This window comes from Spea bombifrons, chromosome 3, assembly GCF_027358695.1.
Source record: "Spea bombifrons isolate aSpeBom1 chromosome 3, aSpeBom1.2.pri, whole genome shotgun sequence".
NCBI lineage: Eukaryota > Metazoa > Chordata > Amphibia > Anura > Pelobatidae > Spea > Spea bombifrons.
The window spans coordinates 57,012,332-57,028,487 of NC_071089.1; the positions used below are offsets into that span (position 1 = coordinate 57,012,332).

Below are 16,156 nucleotides of genomic sequence, written 5' to 3' on the forward strand. Positions count from 1 at the left end.
AAAATGTGAGGGGTGTACTCACTTTAATGAGATACTGTACATATCGAAACACACATACATATCCAGACAGACACTGACATACCGTATTGGCTCGGATATAGGCCGCCCCCGTATATAGGCCGCACCCTAAAAGTTTGGTGCTTTTTTAAAGAAAAAGTTTTTTTCACTCTGTCCTCCCCCCCGAGATATGCTGCCACTCTGTCCTCCCCCCCCGAGATATGCTGCCACTCTGTCCTCCCCCCCCCTCGATATGCTGCCACTCTGTCCTCCCCCTCGATATGCTGCCACTCTGTCCTCCCCCCCCCGACTTACCAGAGTAGACTCCCGGGTGTCTTACGGGGCCAGAGGGGGACATCTATGCACATCGTGTATACAACTCCCGGTGCCGGAACTCAGCGGAAGTGCCGGCACCGGAAGTTGTATACGCGTATTGCGTAGATGTCTTCAGCCGGCCCTGCAAGACACCCGGGAGTCTGCTTTGGTAAGTCGGGGGGGTTAAAATGCATCGTGCGGATGTTCACCGGCAACGGCGCATCGCCGCTGCCAGTGAACGTCCGTGCGATGCGCTTAGACAACCTCCCGTGCCGGTACTCCCCCCGTGGAAAGTGCCGGGAGGGGAGGCTGTCTGAGCGTATCAGACAGTAGGATGCAGGTCCCCTGCACCGCTGCGGGGGATCTGTATCCTAACCCCGCTGCCTGCCCGGCGCCCGGGACTGCATGTCCCGGGCGTCGGGCGCTAGACCCCGAATATAGGCCGCACCCCCACTTTCAAGACTTAAAGTGGGGGAAAAAAGTGCGGCCTATATTCGGGCCAATACGGTACATACCCAGGCAGACAGACACTGACATGCATACCCAGATAGACAGATACTAACATGCAAACCCAGACAGACACATACACACAGCTCACTTACCCCCAGGTAGCCTCAGCCTGTCTTTGGTGTTGACCATGCCTCCTCCCACCTCAGTCTATCCAATTGGTAATGATCCCCTGTATGGGAGTGCCTCCAATGCAGCGTACTTGACTGCCCATTCAACTCTAGGCGGACACTCCAACACTATACACTGACACACAAACTCATGATAACACACACATGCTAACACAAAATACTAACACACATTCACTCATGCTAACACCATACACTATATACCACCATACCGTAAGAGACACGCACATGCTAACATTATATGCTGACAAACATTTACACCTTACGGTAACACACACACATATGCTAACACCATACACGTATACGCACAAGCATGCTAACCTCAAACACCAATACACACACTCACACTACATGCGGATATATACACTCATGGCGGCCCTGCTTCCACTTCACAATAATATCACTTACACTGACTTGTGGCAAAGGTGACATCCTATTACAATGCCATGGTTAAAGTCACTGAGCCTTTTTAGTACTATCCATTTTACTGCCAATGTTTAGTAATGGAGATGGTATGCCTATGTGTTTGATTTTGTACACCTGTTAGCAATGAGTGTGGTTAAAACACCTAACCTAAATAATTAGGAGGTGTGTCCACATACTTTTGGTAATGTAGTGTATATCCAGCATAGAGCAACAACCAGCCTAATTACAATCAAATAAATTCATATTTCCACTTCATATGGTTTATCCAATATATATTTATGCCTCAATAAACAAATATAATGAGTGAATAAATAAAAATGGTAAATAAATGAACAGGGTTTTGCAGTGCTCATTATACAGTTAATTCTGATGTCAAGTTACCTGTAAACTTAAAATCTGCAGGTTTCTTGGTGCAGTTGGATTTCAGTTGAGCCTGCTGTGGTGCATCAACTTCAACACACCCTTGAAATGGTATCTCAAACTGTCAACATTCTCATTCCTTCTGCGTGAACTGGGGTGACGTCACTGTGTTCTGTAAAAGGCTCTTTGAAAGTTAAAGTTTGGAAACAGCTATGTAGAGCAATTCTTACATGCTACATGTGGTTCAAACTATAGAAACATTCCTCTGGTTTTGATGGAGATTGCACCACTTACAGAAATTTGCTCTTGTACTATGAATTAATAATGACTTACGGGCTCTGTTTTTCCAACGCAGTTTAACATTTGTTAATAATCCTCCTTAAATATCCGCTCTGCAACAGATGTTGCTTCTTAAAAGGGAGTTGTGTGACCTGCTCTACAAATTTAAAAAACAATAGTTAAACACAACGATGTAACAAGCGGAAAATCTTTTAAAATATTGACGGTGCTAGTTTAGAGTAAAATAAAACATTTTTTTAGGTAGTGTGATCTCAAAGACAACATTAGATACTTAACACATAATGAAAGAGACATATCAGACAGAGTTTATAGTATTTATATAGAATTAGCTCAGGGTCAGATGGTGAAAACTGATTATGACGCAAGGGGTTTAAAAAACAATCCACCCCTTGTGCGTCCTTTTTAACTTCAAAAACACTATTAATACAGGGGTTTTTCACTAGACTATTTTTATCACTATTATTCACAAAGAGAGAGAGTGTGCAGGACAATTTTAACCCTGTTGACATTGTACATTGTTAGTACATAATAGCCTAGGGGCATTTTCTGGCAAGAAGGTCTGCATTGGTGCTGCATAAGGCATAGGTAACTTGGCGTCCTTGTTTCCTGGTTGTCTTCTGGTGCGCAGTCTGCTGTTTAAATCGTCAGCGTGGTCCCTCTTTTCGACATTATGTGGCTTTTGTATGGGACATTGAGCGTCTTTTGTGGCTAATGAAGTCAGATGCCCCTTACAAAGTTGACGACTGCCAAAAATAAATCTGCAGTCTGCGAGCTTTCAGTAATATGTGGCTTTCACACTTAAATGGTGAGGTAGATCATAGGAGAAGAGACTGGTAGAATACAATAGAATGATGGGCAGGTGTCTATTCATGTTAAAGCTACAGGTCAGTACGTTTTGAAAGTACTTAAGGATGTAAACTTGGGGCAGGTTGATGGGTGTTCACCTTTAAAATGTGAGAACATTTGGCAGTAGCTTAGTAGAGGTACTTGTTTGATTTCAAATGTCATGATTCAGAGAAAAATAACTTGGGACAAAAGAAATTCTACATATGTGATTATGTAACTACAAACTTGACAAACATGATACTTAAACGCACTGCGTTACATATTAAACTGCTGCTTATTACCTACCTTCCAATGAAGGCTGCCCCCTTCATTTTGTTTTTGTTTTGTTTTTTTTTGGGGTTTTTATGTATGGAATATATAGTAATTTTATTTATGTTAATTTTATATTATGTTAGAAATTTTGTCTTTGGTTGTTATATGTATATATACCTCTGTGGTATATTTTTTGTTTTATTGTCTTAAAAGAAAATGGTAATAAAGATTATTTAAAAAAAAAAAAAAAGAAGAAGTCAGGCCAGCTTTCCTTGAAGAAATTCAACCCGTCCTGCATGACGTATTTGAAGGGGACTAGGTTTGGAGGGGGAAAATTACCTCTATGTCCCATTGGGCTAGCCCGCTTTTGCTATCTCCTCTTCCGTCACTACAACTTTTTAATTTCTAATATTTCTTTGCTTAGCAGCTGCTATTTGGCATGATAATGTAGAATCCAATGTTCTAAATACACTCCAGTGAAATAACCAAAACCACACAAACCACTTTATCCTGACAGCAAGAAACTATGCAGAAGAAAGATAGTCTCATCACAATGATCTAACCATTCTCCATCTGCAACACTCAAATTGAGATCAATGTTTGTATAGTTATATTTCCCGCATGATAAAAGCAATATTTCTTAATGTTTTTTTTCAATCAAAACAATCCATTGTGTGAAATCAGGTAACTATTTTGACCTAAAATAACTTGTTATCTTGTCTAAAGCAGTGACAATTAAGAAAGTTTATGTATCTCAGTGATTTAAGATGGATTCAGTGTGATGCCTAACTCCCTTTGGGCATGACATAAACTGATTTATGATCACCCAGAGTTAATGTTGCCTTTCTCTCTCTCTCTCTCCCCTCCCTTTCTCTATTTCGCTCTCCCTCCCTCTCTCCATGCCTTCCTTTATCTCTCTTGCTTTCCTACAACATCCAATGCAGGTTATAAATAAAGCACATCATAGGCACAATGTCTAAAACCCAACTTCCAACATTCTACAATCAGAACTACCAGTCTTTATTCCTACTAATACACAAATGGCGAACACAACTGTATCACAAAATAACAAAACTTTTTAATACTTTTGTTATTGCAACACCTGTAAAAGTAACCACCACTTCATTTTAAATTACATAACAGTTTGCTTTAGTCCATGTGAAAAAAGCTTTTAGTTTAATAACATATATGAATATTAATTCTTGAACTATGCATACTAAGATTCCTTGTATGATTCGCCTGTCTCTTCAATCTAATGGACAGGAATGTATCAAGGCTAACATTGCCTGAGGCTGCCACACCTGAAGACACTTTTTAATTATAGCTATTATTAGTAATGGTTATGTTCTTGTCAATCACGTGTCCTCTGCTCTAATTTTAATTGCTTAACTTATGCCCATAGCATATCTGTGAAGAGCCATTCTACTCACTGCAAATACGTGCCCCAAGGTTGGAGACATTATTATAAGAAGACACATGCTAGATTTAGTAAGCAGTGTGATTAGTGAGCATTTATCTTACACAAAGAACATATAGATATTGTGCTATGTAAAACAAGACTCTGTAACTATCTCTAAAATTGCAGGAACACATTTTGCACACTCTTTAAACTTTTGTATTTGTGTATAATCAGCAATAGCTCTCATCAGCTATATTGTCTTGATCCCTTTCAAATACATACAAGCTATGACCCAGTAGTTTGTAGTGTAAATATGGTTTCACAGCTTGGTATACATGTAATGGTAGTACAAAAATAAACCCTGTACAAATTAAGGTCTGCACCCAGCTATGGTCAAGAGGATAAAGGGTTAAGGGTAGCAGACTGCCCAGATAGCAAAACAGGTACACACAAAAAAACTATGCAGTATCATGTAGTATTGTAATTCTTTACTGTGCTATCAAGTGCAAACAGGCAATTGGACCCAGGCTTGACAAAGACCTTCTGGTTCACAGTGTTGAATTCTTTATCCTTGATCGGAAAAAAGAAAGTCACAAAACTAAACAAGACAGCAGAGTTACAGTTTTGTCCTGGATACATAGTTTGACAAAATAGTTTTAGCAATTCAGTCAGGCTGCTAACACTCCTGGTAATTGAACCACAACAGGCAGATTGTACATCTGATTTTAAAGCATTAACAATGCCACTTGGTGAATTCATTGTCATTGACTTCATATTTGACTTGCCAAGTTGAAGTTGAAACTTGGCAGAAGGTAAAGTGCAAGAAAGTTTCAACCAGATTTTAAGGAACTGAATCATACAATATCAGGGTCAAGGCTGCAGATGGTTCCAGACACATTTACGAGGGTAATTTACCACATTTACTCCATCATGGGGTATGATGGAGTACTGGCATCCAGTAATGAGAACTTTGCATACTGAACGCCTTCCAGAAGAAATCTGTGCCTCCTTGTGACAATGGTGTGTTGAAGGGAAATGAGGCAGGTTGAAAAGAAAGTAATGGTCCTTCCACCCACTTCCACCCATTCTGACCACATTCTTTAGTCTTTGTGCCTAGAGGTAGTGAAAATGTGACTAAAGTGGAAAGGGTTTGGGTTGAAGCTGCATCATGGTCCTGCTAAACAGAGGCTCTAATCATTCTCTAACATGTTCCCTTTCCTCAGTTGTTGCAATGTAACGGAACAACGTCTATCATAGGACACATCGAATTGTGCTTGCCAGAAAATAACACTGCCAAAAGCAGATATCAGATACTGGTTCTACATGTGAAACAAACCCTTCCCTATGTTATAAACAAAAGACTCTGCTGAAATATTTAACAGTGTCATGGATCAAAAGCACACTACTCTCAAACCTGCCCTATCCATCTTCTTGTATTTTAAACACAAAGTGTCAGTATTTATTCTAAAAAAAATGTTAAAAATGTGCCATATTGACAATGAATGATAATATAACAATGACAAAAAACCCAACAAATAATAAAAAAGAATAATAATTTAAATGCAGGTGGTTTGAGGATCCACATAAAGGTATGTGAAAAACAATTCTAACACTTTTTAATGTTTTAAAGTTCTGTAAACTATGATTGTAGAATTTATTGGTATCAGTAGATCTGGTATTTGTTTATGAATAAGCTTATTTGACATACTAGGGAGGGCAATTCAGCCAAGCCACAGCTCAAATCTGGTAAAGCGCTTCCATAAAACAGGACCAAACCAGGGAGTAAAACGGACAGTAGCGGCTTCTTCTGCCAATGTGTATTCTCCCAATCCCCTTAACAGCTTTCTGTAATGGGAATCGCCCTACTGTTATCTCAACAACGGCCAGTATAAAATTATATGAAATCTCCAGCATACACAATATGATTTTCTACTCTTTTACATCATCCTTTCGTAGAACAACACCCTTTTCTTTACATATTTTTGGAATGAGTCTAGATAAATGTACCACTAAACATTTGCACGTGCTTGTGTCACAAAAACAAAGTTTTACAGAAATGTTTATCTACTGAATGAATGAGAATCTGTATATAATTAACCTAACTGAACTAATCTGACCCACAACAGAAAGCTGGCAGGGGGGGCAGGGGTTGTGTGTATTGCATATAGTACATGCAATGCCATTGTTTTATCTGCATGAATAAGAACTTTAGGCAGAATAAGTATCCTAACTGGACCCTTACTATGCTCATTTAATGCATTCTCATTCTGTAAATGTGTATTGGACAGGGATTAATAATACACATTGGGTGTGTCGTCTGCTAAATGTGTTCTGCTGCTTTATTGCTGAGCCCCATGACTGGACTTGCCCTCCGGGCTGAATGGTACCAAGCTTCTCCTGCTGACCCCTGTCATTCCCTGTCCAGCTTATGAACTCATAAATCATGGCCATGCTTTTCTACATCGCATAGAAGAGATCTAAAATCCCTATGAGAATTACTACTTTAGGACCACGAGCTGTTCTGTAAAGAGAATTGTACCGTTTTCAGTGGCCCACAGGATAAATCATTCCTGCAAGTCACCAAAAGCGACATAATACTATTTCTGAAGGTTTGTGTTATAGTCAAACTGACATGGACTGACCTTTCTGAACAGTATTCATTGAATGTTAAATTTGAGTCCTGCTGGCACTTCAAATGCCTCAAGGCAAAAGGATGTCCAAGAGCCTCTCTTTCAGGTCTGCATGTATGCATGTATGTGAATAAGAGGAGAACTCATGCCTGAAGATGCAAATTTAAATGAGCCACATTTTCTTGCAAACTGATCCTGTACCCTACTGTACTCTAGTGTTTGAGGCTAAATAACACTTCATTCCTGATATGTTCATTAGCGCACAGATTTTGTTCATTAGTGTAGTACTTTGCCTTAACCCATTCAACATCAAAGAAATTTCAGTTAGTAAGGATGAAAGTAAGAGGACGCAAGTCCATAAGGCTTGGGATTTCCAAGAATAAAGTGCTCATGTAATTTTTGACCTGAAGGGCAGTCAGAATAATCTCATGACTATTCACATTTGATGTCCAACTCCCATATTTACTATTGCCAACTTAGATCTACACGCACCTAAAGGAGAGTCGAGTTGATGTGATTGCAATAGATTATAAGTTTAGAAGAGCAGGACCCTGTACTCCTCCTGTGCATCTTATGTCTGTTCATGTTATTGCTGTTTTTGTATATTGTTTATTTGATAACTCTTCTCACTTTATTTGTCCTGTAGAATCTCCTGGTGCAGATGTGAATGCAATAATAAATTATCTAAGTGGAACAGCACCTTTATTTTAAAATTTTTCTGTAAGTAGGGGTGCCGCCCAGAAATAGTTAAAAAGTGAACTTAACTGATCCGAGGAAAGACAGTGACTTTTAGCACTGACAACTCCCTGACTGGTTCTGCCCTTTTATTCTCACCACAAGTTGCTGCCCCCCACCCTCCTTTTGATCAACTTTCTGTTGGCTTCTTTCCACTTTACTGGTGATAAAACCCAAAGTCCTTTTTTTTAGATTGCCTTAATACTCAGAAGAACAATCAAAAATGAACTGTCACCTAAACATTTTTTTGCTAAAATCATCTGCCATAACTATCCTGTCTCTCTGTATCCTACATACGATTATGACATTATGAAATTCCTTGTCTCTATGGAATGGACTTTAGTATTGAATGTTATCATGTCATTTCCAGTTTAGCATGACTTAACAAAGTTTACTTCCCATAGCTGAAAAAAAAACACAGTGGGTTCAAATTCCTCTCCACTGCACAGGTTTACTGTGCTATGTACAGTCTAACAGTCTAAATACTTTATACTGAGACATATGAAATCCCACTTAAGAATTAATAATGTTTAACAAAAAAATGAACTTATATAGTTTCCAATGTTAAATAGCACCATGACTCACAAAGTTCTGCTGAGGCAGTTTGTATGTTTTTACAAGATAAATACGTTTTATCAGAGTATGACAACACTGGAAAAAGAGACACATAACCAGAGCTCCACAAAACCAACAAGCCTCCAGAGCACGGCCTCTTCCAAACACGGGAACAAAGCACTATTCACAAACATTGTTTGGTTCTTTCATTTTAGGATTGCTCCCTAATGTAGACAAGGGGGTGAGCTTGGCTGGGAACATGCAGGGTTGCCGATTCCAGCTACAAAAGAAGACAGAAGAACAAGAAGAGGCAATATTTTTAGCAAGATAAAAGGAAAATGTTGATTACTTATAAGATAGTCTGGTCCAAAGTTTCATAAGTGGACTTATCTTAATAACGACCAAAGGAGTGTCGTTGCTGACAATTCCAACAGCACAGATTGCCATTGACTTTGAAGCTCCCTGGGCTGGTTGGGGGAAATGAGAGGATCTTCCCAACTGGCTCATGATTCCGGCAAATGTGGGACAATTCGGTAGGTACCAGGGACACTGCACATAAATCATATCAACCCAGCAAATAATGGGGCTATTGAGGGGTACACCCCATCCACCCTATCTAAATTAGTTTGAACACAGGGACCTGTGCCTGGAAATAAATGTATCAATCCAAACCATAAGGGAGTCACTCAGTTTAAAACTCTTAGACCCTGTCAGTAGTAGTCTACTACTTTATGGGGAAAAGCCTTCTGGAATATTAGGTGGAGCTATTACAAATCAGGATTATCTCTTTCTCTGGAGTTCTTTGTCTTCTCATATAGCTAGAGTTGTGTAATCACTGTATATTGGACCTGGATGTCCATCATACTGGGTGAAACATAATTGATGGAACCATGAATTCTGTTCTTTACCAGAAAATCCTGAAGGGGAATGTCTGGCCGTCAATTTGTGACCTAAAGCTCAAGCGCAGTAAGGTCATGCAGTAGGATAATGATCAAAAGCACACAAGCAAGTCCACCTCTCAATGGCTCAAAAGAAACAAAAATGAAGATTTTGGTGTGACCTAGTCAAAGTCCTGACTTGAATCTGATTGAGATGCTGTGGCATGACCTTAAAAAGGTAGTTTGTGCTCAAAAATCCTCCAACATTGGCTGAGTTAAAACAATCCTGCCAAGAAGAGTGGGCAAGAATTCCTCGCTAGCGATAAAAACGTGTTGCCAGTTATCACAAAAGTTTGATTGCAGTTGTTGCTGCCAAGGGTGGCACAATCAGTTATTAGGTTTAAGGGGGCAACTGCTTTTCACATGGGTGATATAGGTTTTAACTATAACCATTCACTAATGGTCACTTAAAAGCTACATTTTCTGTTTACTCATGTTGTCTTTTATTAAAGGTATGATGATCTAGAACTTTTAAATGTGACAAATAAGTAAACATAGAAGAAATCAGGAAATGGGGCAAATGCATTTTCACAGCACTGTACATACCACACTTAAGATTAATCTTTTGGCAGGCAACAATTACAAATATGTTCTATTATCAAGATTTCCCTTTACATGTGCCTTAAATTTTAACCTACTATACAAAAGCCTGAGAGGACGATAGGGGCTTCGAAACAATTTTGTACCTATAGTGTATCTGTTGTGGCCAATGCAAATCAGCCATGAACGTGGCGAGCTCCCCTTCGCTGATTACTTCCATACAGCCCCAGTTCCCATATAGTTATATTTTCTAAATCATAGCTCTGCGACATAGTCCTGGCAAACCCCGTTACTTATTAGCGTGCACAGTCAGCCAGTTAAGCCTGTTGTACAGGTTCTTGTGCAGTCAATGTGACAAGAGCAGGTAGAGTTTACTTCGTAAGGCAGGTTTGGTCATCACTGCATAACAGTGTTTTGCTCAAAATATTTTTCATTAAATGAACAGTAAGTACAGTACCATCAAAAACATTCAATATTATTATTCATCTGATGAACCTCTTATTTTTTTTATGTTTCCTAATTTTTTTAGTGATTTAGATCTACCGAGCTCGCTGCTGTGAATCTGGGAACTGGTAACCCTAAGGCAACGAATATAACAAAGAAGTGATATCAGAAGTTTTGATATGAAAAAGAACCAAGCACCACCCTCCCCTCCCACCATTGTGAGATTCAGCCGATAAGAAGCGACTAGACAGGGTGCAGGGCGGCTTATCAGATCATGATGTTCTTTAGTATCTTTCCAGTAAACAGCAGGCTGTAGCCTGCCGTTAGGATTGTGAAAATGCAGTATCGTGGGAAATAAGTCATGAGATCGATGCTTGCTCTAAACTCTTCTATTCATCTGCTCTCCATTTGGAAATAGTACGGGAAGCCGTATGCTGATCACCCACTCTGGCATTCAAAGGGTAAAAAAAAAAAAATCAGTGTTTTAGTTTTTTTTCCAGAAAGTAAGGGCAGGAAACTTGGTCCAGGAAGATTTTTCTTACTAGCTTGGCCACTTCCTCACTTACCCGGCAGCATCTTAACCTTTTAAATACTGTTTTAACTCAGCAAACACAAACAAAAGACATCTGGGACACGTGCATTAAAATGTTCCTGCCACTGTAAATTTGTGTGTGTGTAGTATATATATATATATATATATATATATATATATATATACATACAGTATCTGCATATATAAATATATTAATATATATACTATATGTATAGTGTGTGTGTATATATATATATATATATATATATATATATATATATATATATATATAAAAGCGGCTACAAGGGATGTTCCTTTCGAACACATGAATAAACCTTGGATTATAATTCCTCTTTCATGGTCGAACACCATTTTTAATAATCTTGTACAAAGATCACATTTGTAATTATTTTGTATTTGCAGATCACTTCCCCTTGTAGTGAAAGATAACAGCCCAGCCTTGTTTATTTTATGAAAAGCACTGTGATAGCAATTATGTACTGGGGGGTGATGACAAGAAGATGACTTTTCACATTACAGGATGCAGGTGTGTGTGTGTGTGTGTGTGTGTGTGCGTGCGTGAAACTATACCACTTTTTGGTTTGTGTGTTTAATCCTAGCGACCTACTGGTAAATTAGATGATTAGAAGTGTGAATGTTGTGTGACATTATTGTCTCCAGTGGATTATTTACCTTGGAAGCTGTGCTAATTTCATGGGGTAAATGGGCCAGTGGGTAGACCAGCCCAGGGGACCTATTGGCACAAGAGGCCAATCTCTTTTTATCATTCTGTTTACAGGTGTTTCTATAACACGCTATAATACTACGGTCAGTAACAATGAGTGATTTTTAAGATCCAAATTTAGTGCGGTGACATAAATAGCAACTTAACATATAGGACCTCTCATCCAGAACGTTTTGCAGTGGTTTGTGTGCTTAGCTCAGGTGTCTAAATTGTTATATTCCAGTCTTTAATACATACTGAGAAGGTGGTATTTTAGTGGAACAGCCTCCCAGTAGAGGTTAATACAATGAGGGAATTTAAACAAGAACCAGGACCCATTAAGGTCCGTCTCTACAACAGGAAAAGCAGGCAGACTAGGACCGAATGCGTCTTATCTGCCGTCTTATTGTGTTTCTCTAGCTCCTATTGTCCTGCGCAATAGACTTCGCCGACATCCGTTCTTATCAATGTATTTGGACTGCATCTGCGGACAGGGTGTGCGCCACATGCGGCCCCCGTAACCGATATGCACATCAGCTTGAGAAGCACATGAGGACACGTAACTCCGCCCACTCTGGCGAAGTCTCCGCCTTTGCTATTACTATCGAAATCAGAAAGGTGTGCCTTTGGAGATCATTTAGGGATGCGCCCTGAAGCTTATTCGCTGAAAAGACCTTCAATCACAAAGTTAAAGGGAGCACGGACGTGTCCAGCGTGGAACGGAGGGCTGTCATGTTATAACACGGGGTGTTCTGGAGTGGGCGCATTAGCCAATAGGAATATACCCTGCGATTTGATGCTTTACGGGTGGCCTTTGCGTTCCGTCATATAGCGGTCCCAGACCATTACGAACAGCGATGTATGTGCATCAAGCAGCTACTTTCAAGAACCTGGCGAGAGAACCAATCATACAACTTTATGTGTAGCTAGAGAGAAGCAGCCAATCGTCAGTGGGAATAGGCGTGTTCCGCTTGTTAGTAGGCGGGTCAGGCACCTCCTCCCTTCTCAGGCTACCCTGCAGCTCAGTCAGAGCTGGGTGGGTAGAGGAAAGAACCGCACTGCAACTCTGAGTATGGGGGATGAAGTGACCTGCCTGCTCTGCCCCGCCCAGGGGAAGGGGGCGTGAGCGGACCGCCCTCTTTCTATTACTAGGAAGGGGGGAAATCCCACCTCTCTCGGACACACTCCACCCCCTCCGATAAACTATCTGACAAACAGCCCGAGAAGTGTCAGCACTACTTCGGACACCAAGTACCGGGGTTGCGGGCTCTGCTAAAGAAGTATCAGCGAGCCAAGCAAAGCACGGACTCCGGGAGCCGGAAGCTATCAACTTTGTCATCGCTGACAAACGGGATTGACGGTGCTAGCATCTCTTTCCTCCACACGTGTCCTAGAGGTTTGGCTGGCACAACTTCTTCCTCAGCCCAAAGGAGTAGTAGAAACTGGCCCTAGCGGTGTACGGCTTTACCTGGACCCGTCCTAGCGGCTGTGGATGTTGACTGGTGTAGGTGCTGTGTCGTAGTGCCGTCCTGACCTTTGCTCTCCTCAAAGCCAGTTCGTGCCCGGAAGAGAGGGGGATGCTGCCGTTCGGTGTGGCCCCTGGAAGCACCGGGGCAGGCGGTGCAGGCTGCCCCCCTGGGGGCGGAGTGTCGGGCCCCGGGCTGCTCTTGCTGGGCCCCGCAGGGAGAAAGCTTTCTGGGTTTCGGTTGACGGAGAAGTTCCTGCTGCTGCTGGTGTTCAGTGGCTTCATCACCCTGTGCTTCGGGGCCATCTTCTTCCTGCCGGACTCGTCCAAGCTGCTGAGCGGAGTCTTCTTCCAGCAGCCCCCGCGACACAGACCGTCGGTCAGCTTTGGGGTCCTGGAGGAGGAGCCGGAGGTTGGGGGGCGGCTTGCCCGTATCCGTGAGGAGCATGAGCGGGCACTGAGGGAAGCCAAGGACACCCTGAACCGGCCCCCCGAAGACATCAAGGGGGACATCATACGGGACAAGAAGAAGCTGCTGGCCCAGGGCAGGGTGACAGCTGGGGGGAAGCTGCCCGGCAGGGTCTTCAAGCCCCCCGTGGGGGTGGTGGGGAAGGAGCCGGATGACCCAGACGTCAAGGAGAAGAGGGATAAGATCAAAGAGGTAAGAGGGTGTGTCGTGTCTGCACACAATGGTCCTAGCGGTTACCTGGCGCACATTATGTGTGTTGTAATCATAGCGGAGATCTGTTGATATGAATAGTGTAGCCTTAGCGGTGTGCTGTCACCCACGATAGTACTAGTGCCACAGGTGGTGTGTCATTGTGTGTGGTTGTCCTAAGGGACATAGAACGCTGTCATTCCAGATGACTCTTGTTGAATGTTTGATTTTGTGTCTGGTTGTCCTGGGGGGCTGTCGCTTGGTGTCATGTGTATCTGTGTGTACTGGTCCTTGGAGTGTGATGTGTGAGGTTGTCCTATGGGAATGATGTCAGTCAGTGAGTGAAGTCCTAGGGGTGCCGCTGTCATTCATGAATCCGGTATGTATTGCAGTGCCCGCAGGAGACTGGCAGTGTTTCTCTGAAATTAGATGGGGAATGGTCCTAGCTGCAGGCTGTCATCTCCTTCCAGAAGTGCCCCCATCTCTGCCCTTTATCCTTTTTTTATCTAGACAGTGTTTGCCCCTGACAGTGGTGCAGGATGAGCCCCCTGGCCAGGTCCAATGTAAGCATGATGAGCCTGTGCACTATGGTGTGTTAAGGTCCTCTAGCAGGCAGTGCACCTTCAGAGAGTTCCCTGTGGCAGGAGATTATCACATGCAACATTCCCAAGAGATGTTCCTCTGTCCCTTCCCACCACCACTGTCTGTATCGCTTATCAATGATGACCTGTACCAGGTCCTGCCTGCACCATATGATGGGTCATCCTGCAGAGGAGCCTGGCTGTGGAGGCTTTCCAGTGTGTAAAGCATTGACTTCTCCCCACCACACATCCCACCTAACCCCTCAGTCTAACTCGGTAGGCTTGCTTGTTCAACATGCTCAGCAGGAGGCTCCTTACAAGAAGAGATAAAGGAAAGCAATGGGGAGCATCAGCCTTTTGCTTTTGGGCACTCATGGCAGCTTTTTTGTGTGGACTATGATTCTGGTTTGAGTGTCTTAGTGCCGGGTTTGTGGTTAAGAGCCCACACCTTTCTTTTAAAGGTCACCGAGCAGCACAATTGCATGCATGCAGGGGGTATTTACAGAAATGCACAACCAGGCAGACCTAGTTTGTGGCTGTTTAACCATCAGGTCGGTTGCCTTCCCGCTGAACAGTTTATTGAAGTTCATTTTCTAAGCAGTGTCTTTGCTGGTTCTGCAAAGTGTTGCATTTGAAATCAATAATCCCATTACATAACAGCCTTTCTACAAGGGGTACCAATGATCCACATCACTTTCCAGATATTGCAAAGTCCTGCTTACAATTGGAATCATTGATTTTGGCCATTGGTGGCAGGCGTTTTACGCATTCATGTTCTTCTGCAAATACATTTTTATTTTCTTCTATTCCATTAATCTTCTTCTCCCCTCTGCCACCTTCACAATTTCTCCCTACACAGAAGCCGGTGTAATTCTAGTAACTTATACTGAAATCCATAATGAGGAAGAATATTTCTGTGATGATCTCTTCAGTCCTTTAACCCTTTCCTGTTTGCACCTGCATCTCTTTGCACCCTAATCTTGCTTGCGTTCTTTATATAAGCCTAACCAGCATATCTTCGTCTAGTTTAGCTTTGCCATTTATCACTGCGGTTAAATTTCAGATATAAAATCCTTTTCGGGATATGTGTTAAATGTGAATCGTTATTAACTCTCTGTTCGCCTATTGAGTTTCCTTGACATCTCCCTATCCCTGCCTTCTTGTTATAAGCATGTTTATGCTAGAGGTAAACTGATATGCAAAGGTATAAACCTATTTGCATTCAATGACACGTCTATTATCAACACAGTAGGGACACAATATGTATATAGGTTGAACTTGATGGACTTTGGTCTTTTTTCAACCTTATGAACTATGTTACTATGTTACTATTATGAAAAGCACAGAAATCCATATGCTGTCGAACTGTGTGATTGAAAAGACTTCTACAAATGGCCCACAATATGTCTTTTTTTTTTTCTTCTTCTTTAAATTTTATTATGCCATCATTTGTTTAGGATTATTCTTTGTGGCAATACGGACACAAAAAAAGTTATTAGATGACGGATAACAACTATTCTCCTTGCCTCTATTCATGCCCATTTTCCTTATGTAAAGACTCAAACCTTAATTGGTCCATGGTCTCCTCTTAGATTCCTGGTAGCTGTATGCTTATGCCATGCATGTCTGAATTTCCCTACTGTGTTAACCTTTACCACTTCTGCTTGGAGGCTCTTCTGCTTATTCTTCAGACCCCTAAGTTAGGTTTTGTTATATATTTTTTTAATATAAAACAGTGGAGGAAGTGGTTAGAGGGGAGGACCTCAGAAAACATCTAGTTCTACAACTAGACAACTTAACATTTAAGCTCTCCGTTCTATGTAT

General features: G+C 41.6%; 1 protein-coding gene across 1 annotated transcript in view; it reads left to right on the forward strand.

Moving 5' to 3' along the window:
- The first annotated feature begins 12,783 nt into the window (after window positions 1-12,783).
- Window positions 12,784-16,156, forward strand: part of MAN1A1 (mannosidase alpha class 1A member 1) — a 118,137-nt gene continuing 114,764 nt past the window's right edge. The window contains exon 1 of the mRNA XM_053461322.1: window positions 12,784-13,754. Coding sequence (XP_053317297.1) covers window positions 13,206-13,754 — 549 coding nt within the window. The 5' untranslated portion in view covers window positions 12,784-13,205. The remainder of the gene's footprint in view (window positions 13,755-16,156) is intronic.